Source organism: Microtus pennsylvanicus, chromosome 5 (genome assembly GCF_037038515.1).
Source record: "Microtus pennsylvanicus isolate mMicPen1 chromosome 5, mMicPen1.hap1, whole genome shotgun sequence".
NCBI lineage: Eukaryota > Metazoa > Chordata > Mammalia > Rodentia > Cricetidae > Microtus > Microtus pennsylvanicus.
Genome location: NC_134583.1, coordinates 118,373,953 through 118,394,628, shown reverse-complemented (window position 1 = coordinate 118,394,628; position 20,676 = coordinate 118,373,953). Strand labels below are relative to the sequence as shown.

The following is a 20,676-nucleotide window of genomic DNA, read 5'->3' as shown; positions in this document are numbered from 1 at the left end:
TAAACTTTGATTTTAGTGTCTAGAATTCCTTTGCATGCCCTCTCAGTTTTTGTGTGGATTTAACTAGCATATATTGGAGTTTCAATTTGTTGTAGGAGGCTGCTAATTTGTTCCCTGAAATAACCGCACAGCTGCTCAACCCCAAATAATCACACAGAAATTGTATTAATTAAATCACTGCTTGGCCTATTAGTTCTAGCTTCTTATTGGTTAGCATTAACATATTAATTTAACCTATTTCTATTCATCTATGTATTACCACATGGCTGTGACTTACTAGCAATTTTCTGTCCATTGTTGTGGGGCTACATGGCATGTCCCTGACCCTACCTTCTTCCTCCCAGTATTCAGTTCAGACTTCCCAGCCTAGCTCTATTCTACCCTATCACAGGGACAAAACAGCTTCTTTATTCATTAACCAATAAAAGTACCACATATACAGAAGGACTTCCCACACAACACAAAGACAATTATATGTATTCACTTAAACTTGGACATTGCTGTTAAATCAATGATAACAAAGCTACAACCTGTAGAACCTCTGAAGTTAGGTATAAAATAAGAAAAGATGAAGGACAGATAGACCTTGTTAGGAAGGGGGATAGAATAGATGTTTATGGATGTACTGGATGTGGTGCTTCAATTAAGGTCTTAAGTGGGGAAGAGAGAGAGGCATGGAGGTTGGAATACATGTAGAGACATCTAAACTTCATTTGAATGTATGGAATCTTAATACAGCAGAAATGTCATCTAATGTAATAACCAAATAATATAATGGCGAGGCAGAGCCCCAACTAAACAACGCTTTTCCTCAACTGAAGCTTCCAATACCAGCATTAGGTTACATCTAGTTGAGTTTTGATCAAAGGAGTTCCCAGAAAAATTCTCCAAACAATCCAGGCTATTGTCAAGACAATAGGTTGCTCTACAAAATTGATAGCAAGGTCTCATTGTACAAAACTCTGTGAACATGGAGAAGTCAAGTCAATGTCCTCAAAGAGCCTTCACCCATATGTTCCAGGACCTTTGGTAGAGGAATATGCTCTGCTTACTGTCAAAAGAGAAATGTAACCACCAACCCAGCCACACATTCTTTATCAACAATGGTGTCTTGCCTCCTAGATATGCTAGGGCAATAGTGGCACAAAACTTGTGGTAGTAACCAACCAAGAACTTATCTGACTTAAGACTCACTCCATGATATCAAGTTCATTCTTGACACTGCTTGGGTGGCCATAATGGGAAACTAGATAGCCCTGAGACCTAGGGTAAAACCAAACACGTCTGTTTTAAAACAAAAATTATAACAATAAAATTACTCCCGATGACATTCTGCTATACTTATTGATCAGCGTTTTGCTCAGTCATCGTTAGAGAATATTCATCTTGCAGCAGAGAGCAACAAGTTCAGAGACCCTCAACCAGGCATTATGCACAGAGTGAAAGACCGCAGAATACTTATTCCTAAATGGAATGTCTCCATCAAATTACTTTCCTCAGTGCTCAGAGTACACTGTGGTATAGGATGCAGAAAGAGCGCAAGAACCAGAGGGGATGGAGGGTATTAAGAATAAAAGGCTCTGTAAAATCAAGATAATCAAAGGACATAAGCACTCATGGAGACCAAGTCAGCATGAATAGAGCCTGTACAGATATGCAAACGCCTTTGCTTTACATTATGGCTTCTAGTTTACTGTTATTGTGGGATTCTTTGTGGGCAAAAGAAATGGCTTCTGTTTCCTATTCCTTCTCTTGAGTTCTTTCCCTTTCTTTTGCCTAATTCTAATGTGTTATTTTTTGTTGTGTCATATCTATTACATTGTATTACTTTATATATTATTCTTTAGAAGGCTGCCTGTCTTCTAATGAGAAGCAGAAAAGACGGGTATTTGGGTGTGAAAGAAGGTGAGATTTTCAGGAAGGAGTAGAGGGAGAAGAAACCATAATCATGATATATTATGTGAAAAAATCGATTTTCACTAAAAGGGAAAAAACAGCAGATTGGGTTATAATACTTTGTGATACCAATCATCGTTAGATTAGTTAAAATTACCTAAATATTCATTAGCATAGAAATATGATTATTTTCAATTTTAGCAGAATTCTTATACCTTTTTTATATTTTATTTGTTTGTAATTTTCCTTTATTGTTTTTTTTTTGTTTTGGGGGGTTTGGGGTTCTTTTTTGTAATTTTCCTTTTTTGAGTTATAATTTTATTGGAAATTTTAGTAGATACTTTGAAATGCTGGGAATATATTCTCAATTAACAGAGCATTACACTACAGTTGTTTCTCTTTCATTCCCTCTTTATGTACATACCCACAGCACCCATATGGTAAATATTGAATTGGGAGCTTCTCAGGGGTGGTACCCAACAACTTCTATGATACTCTTACCCTCTGACAACTGCTATTCAGATTCCTGGATCCTATGACTTCCTGTTACTTTACTTCAGATAATAGAATAAAATATGATCTTTCAAATTTCCTGAAGAAGTGGAAAATTGAGCAAAACTTATGGTTAACCTAGAAGTTTCTTCTGTCTTTTATTTTATAAACACAAAGAAGCCAGATGATTTTGAGAATTTTGGTCTAGTCTCAATGGGAAAAGTTTATGTGTGACTCAAGTATTTCCCTGAAGGGTTCCATGCTTCTGTTCAGTCCTGAAAACACCATGAGTCTGTGTCTTGGATTGGTATTCAATTCATTGTGGTAAATACATGGAAAATATTTTCTATTATATTGGTGAAATAAGGGAGTCCTGATTTATTCTTTTTGTCTGGATGAGTGACCCCATGGTTCACATTCAGGGAGCAAGGCATAGAAGTGGCTCTAAGATCTAGAATTCTGAGACTCAAATGCTGCCAGCATCTGCTTACATCCCTATGCATTGCTCATTCCTTGTGAATCATCAATGTATCGGTAAAGAGCTTCTAACACTTAGTTTCTTTTAAGAATTGTATTTAGCTGGAGGGGTGTGACATGCTGAATGGGAATAGGAAGGGAACCTCAGCAAGTCCAGCATCCTATATTCAACTTTGTTCTCTTCTTAAGCTGCTATTGCTTTGGAACCAGAATCTTTCCATGTCTATAGATAGAGATTCACAGCTTTTGTGTCTTACTTCATGCATGATCATCTAACATTTCTGTTTCAAGATCATTTTTCCTGTTCTATATTATCTTATCCCTCATAATAATGTTTTAGTAATTTAGTGAAGCATTCTTAGCTGCTTGTTATTATCTCTTCCTATCCTAAAAAAATATGATTCATGATTGTTCTTTTATCTTGTATTGGGCACAGAAGGAAGGGTGTGTTTTGTATCTGCTGGAACAAACAATCTGTTTTAAACTACAGTGTGAAAGAAAAGTGTACTATTGATACTGTTGAAAAGATCATTGTTCAACAAAGGTTCAAGGAAATGGACTTCTGAACTGATGAAATTTCTTAATCTACATTTTTTACATTGATCAAACACTTACTAAAGAATCTAAATATTTTGAAATCTTCTCAGAATGCACATTATCCCAGCCAGACTCAGTAAAGTCGAGGCTTCAGTGAGGTGAATTTTCTTTTCTCCATCCTAAAGTTTGATTCATAAGAATGAAAGAAGAAAACTAAAAGGTTTTAGCTGACCTAAAAACATGACTTAAGAATAAAAGGACATGTGTCTGAAGGACAATGCATGCTGGTCATGCCTATTTCAGATTTCCCAACAGAAATCTCACACACTGACTAGAATTTGATTGTTTGTCTTACAGTCTGTTTCTCTTAGTCATGCTCTTTATTACAGTCGGTGAATGGCATAGAAGGTGAAGGACTGAGACTTCTCTAAGGAAAACAACACACAGGACACTAGCAGAGTCTTTCCAGCATCTTATAGGAACACTGTGGTCAGCACCTGTGTCCTCACCTGTGACATCAGGGTGCTTCAGCAGGAGCAGTAAAGCGTATCTCAGTGTTGTGCTTGTTGTGTCTGTCCCAGCAGCAAACAGGTCAGACAAAGTCGCTGCCAGATTTTCAAGTGTAAATTCCGATTGTTCATTGTGGCTTTCCTAAGAATAATTTGATGCAATAAACTGATAAATTTTTTATCATAACATCTGATTACAATGACTCTACAGTTTCAAGCAAATTTATATATTTATTACTGAAAGTATAAAATTTAAAGTAAAACTCCATAACATTCATTCCAAATGGTTATTCTAACTGTATAGAAGTTCACTGAGTCATATAGATTTTGGGTATAGTTAATTTGGCATGATATTTTATTTATGCGCAAGTTTTTGAATAATAAGACCTCAACAAAATCTTTATTTTATTTTATTGCCAACAAAGATACTTAAATGTAGAGTAGAGAAGAAATTAACAAATAATTTCAAAGTCTGTGGCACAGATTCTCATAAATTTCTATTTCACCCTAAATTCCTGACTAGCCTAACTCTTGCAATGATTTGATTATCTATCTACACTTAAACATATAAGGTTTTGTAATCTCATGTCTTAAAAACATAAAGGTAACATTTTATTCATTATGTATTCTCTCCTCTCAAAACTGTAAGAGGAAGAATGTTTCATAGGTCTAATTTGAAGATATACAGGTAGATACATAAAATGGAAGGCGTGTGTTCTCAATTTGGTAAAGAACAGTGGAAGACATTTGACTCTAGCTCTGAGCATTCTCTATTAAACTAAATGAGTCTGTAATAAAATTCTTTGTCCTTGAATTAAATAAACCTATTCAATCTTAATGCATCAATTACTAAATTTTCACTTATTTTGAAAAGTAACATATCCTTGCATGTGTATCCCACAATTTTTATCCAACCATCCATCAATCCGTTGATGACTTCTAGATTGATTATCTCAGCTATTTTGAGAAACACAGCAGGAAACAAACACAAATGTACAAGTGCCTTTTCCTATGCTGATATTCTTTGGATATAAGCGCAGATTGGGTCTAAGACCCACCAGGTTACATAAGACCCATATCTGTCACTGTTATGTGTCTAAGAATTGGTGGTCAAATCTATTACTCTAATAGACGAATGGGCATAGTGTTAAAATGATTCCTAATGACTTACTACGATATTCATAGAACATAAATCTCTTACTTTTGATCAGAGAGACTTCTCCTTTCAGGAGATGGCAATTAATACAGAGACACCCAATGGTTCAATGTACACAGAATGAAGCATTGTGTCCTGATCAACTCTAAATCATAATATGTTGACTGAGGTTTCTGTCCTGCCCCATTTCCGCAGTTATTAAGTCCCAAAGGTATCATACAGAGGACTACTTAATCATAACTGATTGGCCCATTAGCTCAGGCTTCTTATTAACTCTTTTAACTTACATTAGCCCATTATTCTTATCTGTGTTGTCCATATGGGTCATGCCTTTTTCAGAGGCATAGTCACATCTTGCTTCTTTAGTGTCTAGACAGGACAGCAGAGGGAGCTTCCCTCTTCTTAGAATTCTCCTGTTCTCATTGACCTGCCTCTACTTCCTGTCTGGTTGTCCCGCCTATACTTCCTGCATGGCTATGGGCCAATCAGCGTTTATTTAAAATATAATTGACAGAATATAGACAATCGTCGCACACCAAGAACACACTCCTCCCCAGAAGTTTTAAGGATCTTTGAGGAAGAGTGGGCAGAAATGTAAAACATCTGTGATCAGTAACATCAAGGAATCTGTGTTTGATAAACACAAAACGACAGTTGGACATGAGAACTCACAAGGACTGTGACAGGGTTCCCAAAAACTGTGTAGGTTCCATCAGATAAAAACAAAACATAAAGTATGGGGAGAAAATATAAAACCCCAGTTCTAGATGATTAGTTCCTGTGAAGGGGTAGTGAATTTCCAACAATAATGTGACCCCCCCCCCGTAGCGTAATTACATGTCAGGCCTGAGGCTAGGTGAACAACAGACATTGGACTCAATGCTGAAATGGGGAAAAAAAGAAACTACAAAGTTTGGTAAGAAGAGTTAAGAGGATTGAGAGGAGGGTAATAAAAGTTGAGGATGATGTTCAAATTACATCTCATGAAATTCTCATAGAATTAATGAAATATTGCAAAAAATAAAAACAAAACGAACATATCAAACATAGAATGATTATTTCATAATCCTATTGCAGATCAATAGTAATGTGTGTAATGAAGTATTGACACACAAATCAATATCAATACCAATAGAGCTTTGATAGCAAGGAGTTAACCTAAACACCTACAGCCGATATTTTAAAACTGAGTTCCAAGACTGCTCTATCTAAAGGAAGAGTCTTTATCAGATGATGACAGAACGGCAGAATACCTACATGAAAAGAAGGATGCTAGAAGTATAAAGAAACATGGACAAGGATAAGCCTCATTCCTTATGATTTGTACTCATAGATTACAGATCAAAACATCAAAACCTAGATAAACAAGACTTCACCCATAACAGAATGTTAATGCCTTTAGGACATAACTAAGAATGTGCAAATGACAACCTACAGGATGGAAATATGTTTCCATGTCATTTATATGGAAAGGTTTCTACCTACATACATACATTACTGTATGGCTCCATGCAGCAAGCAGTCCAATGGGTAAAAATATTAGAATAAAAATTCTCTGAAGACATGAACAAGCAAAACAGCACAATAAAAGATGTCCATTCTAACTGTTTGTTAAGGAGATACAAATCGAATCAGTCCTGAGGTACCACTTCATACTAACTGAACTGTTGTTAATAATTAATTTCAAAATTACAAATTCTGCCAGCTATTTGGAAAATAGGGGATCTCATAGATATGAAATACTGTATTATGGATTTTTAAGCAGTTTCTCAAAAAAGAAAACAGTAAAGGTATTATTATTGGTCTCAGAAACCCAAGATCTGGAGATATAGTCAGAGGAAGTGATGTCAATATATGTTCATATATATAGCTTAGAGAAGCCTCAGGCCGAAACAACACAAATATCCATCAGTGAGGAATAAGTGCATTGTGCTATTAATGCATGAAATGAAGTTTGCTGCAAAGAAAGGAGGAAGTAGTGAAACAAGGTGAACTTAGATGAATGTCCAAGATTTCATTCAAGTGCAAGAAAACAGAAATTAGATGCCACATATACTGAGACAGTATAGATGATCCATTCGTCGTAGGCAAGTCTGGACATACAGAAACCACACTAACAACTGCTAAAGATGGTGTGAACGGAAAGGAGTGATTAGTATTGGGTGTAGTGTGTTTTATCATGGTAAGGGATTGCTTTCCAACTAAAAGGATCTGGAGGTTGCAGGGCTTTGTAACCACATATGGTACCAACATAATGTAAGTGAAACATGGCTCTAGTCCTGAGATACCTCTTTACACTCAGTGGACTAGTTCTGCGAGCTATTTCTTACAAACTAGCCAGGCAGTGGTGATGCGTGCTTATAATCTCAGCACTTGGGAAGCAGAGACAGGCAGATCTCAGTGAGCTTGAGGTTAGCCTGGCCTACACATCAAGTTCCAGGACAGCCAGGACTGTTACACAGAGAAACCCTGACTCTAAAAGCCAGATAAAAGGCAAAAACTAGAAAAAAATAGTCTGCCCCCCCCCCTAAAAAACAGCAACAAGGGGTCACTCAGATGCCAGGTTCCTAAATATCACTACACATAAGACCAGTGGAGTAGAATCAATGCCCACACCAAAGCCAGTAATCTAGAGTCAAGTGTTTTTTCTGAGTTCCAAGAAAACAGTATTGAAAACAGCTTGGTATTGGCATAAAAACAGAGAAGTTGACCAATCGAATCGAATAGAAGACCCTGACTTTAACCCACAAACCTATGAACACCTGATTTTCGATAAAGGAGCTAAAAGTATACAATGGAAAAAAGAGAGCATCTTCAACAAATTGTGCTGGCAAAACTGGATGTCAATCTGTAGAAGAATGAACATAGATCCATATCTATCACCATGCACAAAACTCAAGTCCAAATGGATTAAAGACCTCAATATCAGTCCGAACACACTGACCCTGATAGAAGAGAAAGTGGGAAGTACTCTACAGCACATGGGCACAGGAGACCACTTCCTACGTATAACCCCAGCAGCACAGACACTAAGGGCATAATTGAATAAATGGGACCTCCTGAGGCTGAGAAGCATCTGTAAAGCAAAGGACACTGTCGCTAAGACAAAGGCAACCCACTAACTGGGAAAAGATCTTTACCAACCCAGCAACTGAAAAAGGTCTGATCTCCAAAATATATATAAAGAACTCAAGAAACTAGACCCCAAAAGGTTAATCAACCCAATTATAAAATGGGGCCCTGAGCTGAACAGAGAATTCTCAACAGAAGAACTTCAAATGGCAAAAAGACACTTAAGGTCATGCTCAACTTCCTTAGCGATCAGGGAAATGCAAATCAAGACAACTTTAAGATACTATCTTACACCTGTATGAATGGCTAAAAAAAAAAACTCCAATGATAGCCTTTGCTGGAGAGGTTGTGGAGAAAGGGGTACACTCACCCATTGCTCGTGGGAATGCAAACTTTTGCAACCACTCTGGAAAGCAGTGTTTCGGTTTCTCAGGACATTCGGGATCAACCTACCCCTAGAGCCAGCAATACCAATCTTGGGAATATTCCCAAGAGAGGTCCTATCATACAACAAAAGTATATGCTCTACGATGCTCATAGCAGCATTGTTTGTAATAGCCAGAACCTGGAAACAACCTAGATGCCCTTCAACGGAAGAATGGATGAAGAAAGTATGGAATATATACATATTAGAGTATTACTCAGCAGTAAAAAACAAGGACTTCTTGAATTTTGCATACAAATGGATGGAAATAGAAAACACTATCCTGAGTGAGGTAAGCCAGACCCAAAAAGAGGAACATGGGATGTACTCACTCATATTTGGTTTCTAGCCATAAATAAAAGACATTGAGCTTATAATTCATGTTCCTAGAGAAGGTAAATAAGAAGGTGAATCCAAAGAAAATTATTTTTTCAATAAACTACACAATGTCAATGCAGTTCATGCTGTCAGGATACCTAATAGATACCAATTCTCAACCCCTTTTGGTGAAAATTAACTTGTTTGGACTCAAAACCTCATTCTTCCATACACCTTCTCTTCCCACCACCTACTTCTCTTTATATCACTTAATCCTTCTGAAACTAACTCTTGTATCTATCCTTTTAAAATAACAACATATCCAAAACTATTTTAACTCACTGGACATGCAGGAATTCTTGAAACACAATATGCACATCTATGGTGCCACTATTCACACTGCCATGATAGTTGCCTATTTTCACTTGATTAGAATTTTTCCACATTACCTGCCCTTTATCTCACTGTTCTCAGCAACAATTTTTAAAGAACAGAGCCAATGTGTTCTAGTGACTAAACTCCCTTTATCTTATCAGTGTCTATATGGTGCATCCCTACACATAATAAATACTAAAACTGTTTTTCAATTGACACTGATTTAAACCATATCTGACAAACATTTCAGTATTCAACAAACCACAACATGCTCAGACAATAAATAAATTTATATTAATATTTTACCTGCTTTAGTTTAATCAGGTAATAATCAATGAAGTCCCGAGGGTTTGCAGCATTCAAGGACTCCTGGTGCTCTTTTACTTTTTCCAAAAGGTAACTTTTAATATATTCAAAATTTTTTAATATTGTGCGATGACTTCCTGGACAATAGTCAATTAGTGAAGGGAAATTATTGCAGACCTACAAAAACAGAGAAATTTTTGTTTAGATATATTGTTTTACTTTTATTCATGTATGTGATGTGTATATGGTATGTATGCACACATACATGTGTTGCCGTGTATGTGGGTACACTGGAGGCCAAAAATATCAGATCACCTGAAGCTAGTGGTTTTGGACCATCTAAAATGGATGCTGAAAATTGGACTTAGGTCCTTTAAAAGATCAACACACACTCTCAACCCATCTCTCCAGTACTTGCCAAAGAACTTTTTAAATAAGGAAACACATATATGCACAATATATAGCAAGACCAACATGGATTTATAGATTCAGAAATGGATGAACAATGGTGTTCAGCAAAAGGAAGAAGTATTTTATTTCATACATACAGCAATTCTTTGTGTTAATGGAGAGACCTGAGGCAGGAGGGAGTTCCCTCCTGAATGATGAAAGATAATGATCAAGTTTCAATATTTATGAATCATTTTAATATAAAGATTATTTATGAAAACTGACTGATGGTTTATACCATTTATTCTCTACAAGTCTGAAGTATGACATGATGTAAATCATTATTGTTTACACTTTTTAGATGATGGCAGTAATGAAATGAGTTAGGCAACTTGATTTATAGCAAAAGAGTAGCACATGCATATTTAACTGTTATAAAGTAGCTTATGACATGGAATAAATAATTAGAAGTGGGTGGGGCTCCAAGGGACTCTGCGAGCAAAAGTGTGACATAGCCTTTAGGGATTTCTCTATGAATACAGACATTCTTTTTTAACTTGCTTTTTATTTACCTTTGTGTCCCTCACACCATGCATTATGATCCCATCCACCTACATATCCCCACACATCTACCCTCAGTCCTTAAACTCCCCCCTAATTAAAATAGAATAAAATTTAAGAGTAAAAAGAAAAGTTTTATCATGGAAGCTGTATTGTGACAAAGTGAGTCAGTCAGTACACCCTTTTATTCATATATCATTGCTTGGTAAGTGTTCATTGCAAAGAGTCATTGGCTGCCTCGGAGTCTCTGCTTTCAGCTACACTATCAAAACTGGGCCCTTTCTGGGAGTCTTAGACATCCGGCCGCTGCCCTGCACTGTGAAGATCTTGTGGCCTTATCACTGCAGGACCAGCTTCTCCACATGCTTCAACAGATAGCAGATGGGATGGATGTTGAGGTACATCAACTCATAACCCTAGGTCTGAGCCTAGGTAGTTGCACTGTTGACCAGTTCTCCAAATCTCTCCCTATCCTCACGACCATGCTGAACTCCCTGGCATTGCTCTGGTTAGTTCAGCCTTTATAACGAGGACCTGCTTTCATGCGCTCAGTGTTGGCTCTCCCACACTTACACCACCATGGCAAGATCTACTTTGTTTCCCAGGCTAGGTGCAGGGGTCACTCTTCCAAGTGCTGTTGAAATAGGAGCAGCGGGGCTGTGTCCCCGGCACCCAGCCGCCCAAATGGCTAGCTTATGCCCCAAAATAATTACATGGAAACTGTATTCTTTTAAACACTGCCTGGCCCATTAGCTCCAGCCTCTTATTGGCTAGCTCTTACATCTCGATCTAACCCATATCTAATATTCCTGTAACACCACAAGGTGTCTTACCAAGGAAGATCTTAACCTGTGTCTGTGTCTGGTAGGAGAATCATGGCGACTCCCTGACTCAGCTTCTTTCTCCCAGCATTCTGTTCTATTTACTCCACCTACCTAATTTTCTGTCCACTTAAAGGGCCAAGGCAGCCTCTTTATTTAACCAATGAAATTAACACAAAACAGCAGACTCCCACATCAAACTGCTGTAGCTAATAAAGGGCAGGGATAACTCTCCTAAAATTATGACATTAGGGTCATCCCTGCAACCTGCCACAGGCTACAAAGGAGGGGAGGCAATACTTCCTCCACACATACTTTCATAAAACAGATGAGGGAAGAGGCCAAATCTCACATACTCACATTATCTAGGTTGGTTCACCTGCAGCCCTGCACCCCAATAAATAGGGGCAATAGAATGGATGAGAAATATAACAGAAAGTTTGAAGAATTGAATAAATCAGTGAATGATACCCTAGAAAACCAAGGAAAAACAATCAAACAGATAATGGAAACAGTTCAAGAATTGAAAAGAAGAAAGCACAAACAGAGGGCCGGCTGGAAATGGAAATTTGAAGTAAACAAACAGAGTTTACAGAAACAAGCATAAACAACAGAATACAAGAGTTAGAAGAAAGAATCTCAGATTCTGAAGATACCATAGAGAAAATAAACACACTGATCAAAGAAAACAGCAAGTCCAACAAACTCTCATCACAAAACATTCAGGAAATATGGGACACAATAAAAAGACCAAACCTAAGAATAATAGGAGTAGAAGAAGGATAAGAAGTGCAGCTCAATGGTCCAGAAAATATATTTAATAAAATTATAGAAGAAAACTTTCCCAACCTAAAGAAAGATATACCTATGAAGGTTCAAGAAGCATACAGAACACCGAATAGGCTGGATCAAAAAAAAAAAAAAACATCCCCACGCCATATAATTATCAAAGCACAAAGCATACAGAATAAAGAAAGAATATTAAGAGCTGCAAAGGAAAAAGGCCAAATTACTTATAAAGGTAAACCTATCAGACTTACACCTGACTTCTCCATGGAAACCATGAAAGCCAGAAGGTCCTGGATAGATGTATTGCAGAAACTGAGAGACCATGGATGCAAGCCCAGATTACTATACCCAGCCATGCTTTCATTCACTATAAATGGAGAAAATAAAATTTAAAAAATTTAAAAAACAAATGTAAACAATACGCAGCCACAAATCCAGCCTTACAGAAAGTAATAGAAGGAAAATCACTAACCAAGGAGTCCAACAATGACCACAATAACTCAGACATCTAGAGACCCTTCACCAACACAAATCAAAGAAGGGAAACACACAAACTCTACGACTAAAAAAAAAGTGACCGGAGTTAACAACCACTGGTCATTAATATCACTTAATGTCAATGGACTCAACTCACCTATAAAAAGGCACAGGCTAAGAGATTGGATAAGAAAACAGGATCCAACATTCTGCTGTTTACAAGAAACACACCTCAACCACAAAGACAGGCACCTACTCAGAGTAAAGAGCTGGGAAAAAGCCTATCAAGCAAGTGGACCTAAGAAACAAGCAGGTGTGGCCATACTAATCTCTAACAAAGTTGACTTCAAACTTAAATCAATCAAAAGAGATGGAGAGGGGCATTTTATACTCATAACAGGAACAGTTCATCAGGATGAAGTCTCAATCCTGAACATCTATGCCCCTAATATAAAAGCACCCACGTACATAAAAGAAACATTGCTAAAATTCAAGGCAGCCATCAAACCGCACACACTAATAGTAGGAGACTTTAACACTCCTCTCTCACCAATGGACAGGTCAATCAGACAGAAACCTAACAGAGAAATAAGAGAATTAATGGAGGTAATGAATCAAATGGACTTAACAGACATCTATAGAACATTCCACCCAAATAGGAAAGAATATACCTTCTTCTCTGCAGCTCATGGAACCTTCTCGACAATTGACCACATACTCAGTAACAAAGCAAACATCCACAGTTACAAAAAAATATTAGTAACCACCTGTGTCATATCAGTTCACCATGGATTAAAGTTAGAATTTAACAACAATGCTACCTCCAGAAAGCCTACAAATTAATGGAAACTGAACCGTCAACTACTGAACCATACCTGGATTAAGGAAGAAATAAAGAAAGAAATTAAAGTCTTCCTGGAATTCAATGAAAATAAAGAAACAACATACTCAAACTTATGGGACACTATGAAATCAGTCCTAAGAGGAAAGTTCATAGCCCACTTAAAGAAAACAGAGAAAGCACATATTGGAGACTTAACAGCCCACCTGAAAGCTCTAGAAAATAAAGAAGCAGACTCACCTAGGAGGAGTAGAAGACTGGAAATAATCAAACTGAGGGCTGAAATCAACAAATTAGAAACACAGAAAACAATACAAACAATCAATGAAACAAAAAGCTGGTTCCTGGAGAAAATCAACAAGATTGACAAACCCCTATCCAAACTAATCAAACGGCAGAGAGAGAATATGCAAATTAATAAGATCAGAAATGAAAAGGGGGACATAACCACAGACACAGAGGAAATTCAGAGAATCATTAGATCTTACTACAAAAGCCTATATGCCACAAAACTGGAAAATGTAAAGGAAATGGATACTTTTTTAGATAAATATCATATACCAAAGTTAAATCAGGACCAGGTGAACAATCTAAATAGACCTGTTAGTCGCAAAGAATTAGAAGAGGTTATCAAAAACCTCCCTTCCAAAAAAGCCCAGGACCAGATGGTTTCAATGCGGAATTCTACCAGAACTTCCAAGAAGAGCTAATACCTATACTCCTTAATGTATTTCACAATATAGAAACAGAAGAGGCACTGCCAAATCCCTTTTATGAAGCTACAGTTACTCTGATACCAAAACCACACAAAGACTCAACCAAGAAAGAGAATTATAGACCAATCTCACTCATGAACATCGATGCAAAAATCCTCAACAAAATACTGGCAAACCGAATCCAAAAAACATTAGAAAAATTATCCATTACGATCAAGTAGGCTTCATCCCAGGGATGCAGGGCTGGTTCAACATACGAAAATCTATCAATGTAATCCATCATATAAATAAACTGAAAGAAAAAACCATATGATCATTTCATTAGATGCTGAAAAAGCATTTGACAAAATTCAACATCCCTTTATGATAAAAGTATTGGAGAGATTAGGGATACAAGGGTCAAACCTAAATATAATAAAAGCTATATACAGCAAGCCGACAGCTAACATCAAATTAAATGGAGAGAAACTCAAAGCCATCCCACTAAAATCAGGAACACGACAAGGCTGTCCACTCTCGCCATACCTCTTCAATATAGTGCTTGAAGTTCTAGTAATAGCAATAAGACAACATAAGGGGATCAAGGGGATTCAAATTGGAAAGGAAGAAGTTAAACTTTCGTTATTTGCAGATTATATGAGAGTGTACATAAGCAACCCCCAAAACTCCACCAAAGAACTTTTACAGCTGATAAACACCTTTAGTAATGTGGCAGGATACAAGATCAACTCCAAAAAATCAGTTGCCCTCTTATACACAAAGGATATGGAAGCAGAGAGGGAAATCAGAAAAGCTTCACCTTTCACTATAGCCAAAAACAGCATAAAATATCTTGGGGTAACTCTAACCAAGGAAGTGAAAAATCTATTTGACAAGAACCTTAAGGCATTGAAGAAAGAAATTGAGGAGGATACCAGAAAATGGAAGGACCTCCCTTGCTCTTGGATTGGGAGGATCAACATAGTAAAAATGGCAATTCTACCAAGGCAATTTATATTCAATGCAATCCCCATCAAGGTCCCATCAAAATTCTTCACAGATCTTGAGAGGACAATAATCAACTTTATATGGAAACACAAAAAACCCAGGATAGCCAAAACAATCCTATACAATAAAGGATTGTCTGGAGGCATTACCATCCCTGACTTCAAACTCTATTACAGACCTACAGTGACGAAAACAGTGTGTTACTGGCATAAAAACAGAGAAGTCGACCAATGGAATCGTATAGGAGACCCGAATTTTAACCCACAAACCTATGATCATCTCATTTTCGATAAAGGAGCCAAAAGTATACAATGGAAGAAAGAAAGCATCTTCAACAAATGGTGCTGGCATAACTGGATGTCAACCTGTAGAAGAATGAAAATAGACCTATATCTATCACCATGCACAACTCAAGTCCAAATGGATTAAAGACCTCACTATCAGTCAGAACACATTGAACCTAATAGAAGAGAAAGTGGGAAGTACCCTACAACAGATGGGCACAGGAGATCGCTTCCTATGTGTAACCACAACAGCACAGACATTAAGGGCAACATTGAATAAATGGGACCTACTAAAAGTGAGAACCTTCTGTAAAGCAAAGGACACTGTCACCAAGACAAAAAGGCAACCTACTGACTGGGAGAAGATCTTCACCAACCCCGCAACAGACAAAGGTCTGATCTCCAAAATATATAGAGAACTCAGGAAACTAGATTTTAAAATGCTAATTAACCCAATTAAAAAAATGGGACTGATCAGGAAGTTAGGCGGGCTGTTCCCGGGTGCCGCAGCAAAAAAAAAAAAAAAAAAAAAATGGGGCAGGGAACTGAACAGAGAATTCTCAGCAGAGGAAGTTCAAATGGCCAAAAGACACTTAAGGTCATGCTCAACCTCCTTAGCGATCAGGGAAATGCAAATCAAAACAACTTTGAGATATCATCTTACACCTGTCAGAATGGCTAAAATAAAAAACTCCAATGATAGCCTTTGCTGGAGAGGCTATGGAGGAAGGGGTACCCTCATCCATTGCTAGTGGGAATGCAATCTTGTGCAACCACTTTGGAAATCAGTGTTTCGGTTTCTCAGGAAATTCGGGATCAACCTACCCCTGGACCCAGCAATACCACCCCTGGGAATATACCCAAGAGATGCCCTATCATATGACAAGAGCATTTGTTCAACAATGTTCATAGCAGTATTATTTGTAATAGCCAGAACCTGGAAACAACCTAGATGCCCTTCAATGGAAGAATGGATGAAGAAAGTATGGAATATATACATATTAGAGTACTACTCAGCGGTAAAAAACAATGACTTCTCGAATTTTGCATGCAAATGGATGGAAATAGAAAACACTATTCTGAGTGAGGTAACCCAGACCCAAAAAGATGAATATGGGATGTACTCACTCATAATTGGTTTCTAGCCATAAATAAGGGTCACGGAGTCTACAATTGGTGATCCTAAAGAAGCTAAGTAAGATGGTGAACCAACGGAAAAACATATAGTTATCCTCTTGGCTATGGGAAGTAAACAAAATTGCCGGGGAGAAAATTGGGATCTTGGCGGTGGGGTGGGATGGGGGTAAGGGGAGATGGGGAGAGAAAAGGGAGAAGGGGAGGATGGGGGGAACTTGGGGAATAAGGAGGATTGGGATAAAGGAAGGTTGGATAGGGGAGCACGGAAGCACAATTCTTAGTTAAGGGAGCCACCTTTGGGTTGGCAAGAGACTTGAATCTAGAGTGGCTCCCAGGTGCCCAAGCCGAGCTCCCCAGTTAATTCCTTGGGCAGCTGGGGATAGGGAACCTGAAATGACCCTAGCCTATAGCAATACTGACGAATATCTTGCATATCATCATAGAACCTTCATCTGGTGATGGATGGAGATAGAGACAGAGACCCACACTGGAGCACTGGACTGAACTCCCAAGGTCCCAATGAGGAGCAGAAGGAGGGAGAACATGGGCAAAGAAGTCGGGACCACGAGGGGTGCAACCACCCACTGAGACAGTGGAGCTGATCTACTGGGAGCTCACCACGGCCAGCTGGACTGTGACTGAAAAAGCATGGGTTAAAACTGGACTCTCTGAACATGGCGAACAATGAGGGCTGATGAGAAGCCAAGGACAATGGCACGGGGTTTTGATCCTACATAATGTGCTGGCTTTGTGGGAGCCTAGCCAGTTTGGATGTTCACCTTCCTAGATATGGACGGAGGGGGGAGGACCTAGGACTTACCACAGGGCAGGGAACCCTGACTGCTCTTTGGACTGGATAGGGAGGGGGAGATGAGTGGGGGGAGGATGAGAAGGATGGGAGGAGGGGGAGAAGGGTGGGAGGAGGGGGAGGGAAATGAGAGGCTGGGAGGAGGTAGAAACTTGTTTTTTTTTTCCTTTTCTCAATAAAAAAAATAGGGGCAATAGAGTTGGATCTGTTGTACTGCCTGTGGAGGTGCAGGACCAGCTTTAGAAGGTGCTGAGGTTGGTAAGGAGGAGTGTTAGGTTTCCTGCACACCAAAGGTGGCGGTGGCAAGGGGAGGAGGACATCTTTCCCTAGCCCTTACCACCACATTGCAGATTAGTGGGTGTGGCCAGCTATTCCACTCTCACAACCTCAGGGCCAGCTCACCTGTGCTGCTAACAACAAGGTCCACTCTACTGTGCTGCCCAGGCTAGAAGCAGGGCCTGCTTTAATGAGTGCTGCAGCTCCTAAGGGGGAAGGTCAGCTCACTCATCTGCCTGAAACAGTGAGGGGATAATGATGAAGGGGACATCTCTCCTCCAACCAAACCATTCCCTGACAGATGAGTAGTAGAGCCGGTTCTCTCACATTCAGAACTTCAGGGATGACTTGCTTATACCCCTGTAAACAATGTGGACTCTACTGTGCTGCCCAAACAAGGTACTGGCTCCACTCTCTTGAGTTCTGCAGCTGGTGGGGGAAAGGGCAACTGTCCCGATTTTATCACTTCCTGGACAACTCTCCCCTCTGCCAAAGTCAGTGGGCAGATTCTCTCTCTGATCCATGCTCTCACAGGACAGATGAGGGGCAGTCAAAGTCAGATCCGCCAACTCAGTTTCTTAGGCCGGGCTCACCCACACTCCCATCAACAGGACCAACTCTCCTGTTTTGACAAGAGGAGGTGCAGGACCCATTCTCCCTAGGGTTTCAGACAGTGAGTGACGCAATCAACTCTGTACAGCCCTTTCCTCTTTGCCTTAGGTGGTTTCAGGAGCTGTGGACATCAACATAGATCAAGGATGGAGCAGGTCCATGTACCCAGACATAAACACTGGAGGAAGCCAAGTGCCGGACATCACCATTGCCCTGGTTAACAACTAAGTCAGCCCACTCCTCACTGTTTCCCCTCTTTAGATGTGCCTCTCTCCACAGTACATGAACTGTTTTTTTGTCTCTCCCATACCAGACCATACATTTGCTCACCGTAGTAGTGCCTGACGGCTTGGTGCCTTGATTTACTGGGCAGCCTGGAATACAGCTATTCTCGTGGAGAGTTCAGGAGATGCCAGTTCAGTCTAGGGTAACTCTGATAAGATGTATGTGGGCCACACGGCGTTAAACCACTTCTCTTCGCATTCCAACCTATTTGTCAAATAGGGCAAATGTGTCCAGCAGACACATCAAACCACTGGAATTACTCAGTGTTTCCTGTCAGATTTCATTGCCATTAATATTCTTTCTCCTTTTATGGAATATTCTTTCTAAACTAAAATATTCCTCCCTAGTAGTATGATGAGGATGTGTTTAATAGTTGAAAAGATAAGATTTATGCGTAAAAGAATAACTGGCCACACTTCCAGATGTGAATGGAATATTTTATACAAATAGTTCTCTGGATATCAAGTGGAAAATCAAGGGATACGGAACTAGCAGCCTTGAACCAATCTGGAAACTGCCGTTCAGTTTTGCTATTGTATAGCAAAGGATTTAGACCTGCCTTCCTGATATTCTTTCCATAATGTGTTATTCAAAACTGTGTTGTCAGGCCACCTCACTTCATGATCCATATGGTATTTGATCTTTGAGTATAAAGGACTATAAATATCTTTTCAGGAGGAAAAGATCTTTACTTCACCTGCATCCAGGGGGAGCTCAGAATCCTAATATTCTCATCTAATTTTTCCATCAAGTTAAGAAAATCCTGATCTTTATAATCAAAACGATTCTGGAAAACAGTGGAGCAGATGACATTGCAGGGAGCACAGCTCAAGATGAACGTGGGGTCACACGGTGAACCTGAAGAAGCAATTGGAAAAATACTATTAAAATGGACAAATAGATTGTTTTGGTTTTGTGAACAGGTAAAGAGTCTTAAGAAGTTGTAAACCATATCCTATCTACAATTTTTTTAACATTATATGTATAATCAATGTATCACTTTAATCTTAAATTGGAGGTGGCCTCATCCTCAGTAGCTAAAGAACAGACCATATCTGATAAAGCAATGCTTACACTTTAAACTATCTGGTACTTGCAAGAAAACAAAAGATTTTAAAAACCTAAAATTTCTAGTGTTCACAACTGCTTCTTACTAGAAGGTCTAGTTTCCATGTAACACTCAGATGAAAGTAGAAGAGTGCACACCTGGAAGGTCTGCAGCCACAGTGAGAAAACCAAAGAAGCAAGTGTTGATCCTAGGAAGGAGGAATACCAGGACTGCAGGTGAGTAGGGTATTAGAAGAAAAAGCATGGAGAGACCTCTTCCTTGTTACTTGAGAATAATGTGTAATCTTAAGAATGGCAACTTCCATGTGGATTTGTTTACATTACTAAACAAAATGAAAACTTTCATATTACAGTTAAGTTCCAAGAGGAGAGACAAGAGGGCAGTGATAGTGACTTCCCTTTTCTCATTTCATCGTTTAAAACAATGCATCTTATCCAGACAAAGTAAATACAGTATTTGAAAAGTAGACACAAAGTATAAAATGGTCAGTGCTAGACAGAGTGCTCTGCATTCAAAGCAATTTATGCTGTTTAAGAGGACCAAAGTTCAGTTCTGAGGAGCCTCCCACTGGCTCATAACTTTTGTTAACCCCAGTTTTAGGGGAATAAGATAAAATTTTCTTACTTCTTTGGCACCAGGTACATAAGTGGTACACACACATGTATATGCAGTCAACATTTATACACATAATAAACCAAACTTTCTAATTAAAACAAAGAGTCCCAGGGAAGGATACAATAGAAAAAAATGGGAATGGGGTGGCCAGAAAGGTGATGGTAGGAAGACTTGTTCGAAGCACATGTTACACTCCTGTGAAATATCTATATGAAGCCCACAATATATACAGTAATAGTAACAATAATGTTTGTTTTTTAAAAGAAGTAAACAGTGATTGTGCTCAATCAAACTCAACACAATATATTTGAAAAGCCGTGCATTTTATAGATTTATAAACATCTCTCAAAATCAGCATTATTAGATTACTATGCAATATAATGCTTAAAATTTGTGTAGCGTGGTGCGTGCGCACACACACTCACATATGATGTTACAGGTCAAAA

The 20,676-nt window shown here is 38.7% G+C and overlaps 1 protein-coding gene across 1 annotated transcript in view; it reads right to left on the bottom strand.

Annotated features, from left to right (window-relative positions):
• The window catches only part of LOC142850436 (cytochrome P450 2C27-like), a 31,695-nt gene that overhangs the window by 5,331 nt on the left and 5,688 nt on the right, over positions 1-20,676 (bottom strand). Inside the window, exons 4-6 of the mRNA XM_075973985.1 lie at positions 19,244-19,404; positions 9,563-9,739; positions 3,912-4,053 (exon numbers count right to left, since the gene is read on the bottom strand). Coding sequence (XP_075830100.1) covers positions 3,912-4,053; positions 9,563-9,739; positions 19,244-19,404 — 480 coding nt within the window. The remainder of the gene's footprint in view (positions 1-3,911; positions 4,054-9,562; positions 9,740-19,243; positions 19,405-20,676) is intronic.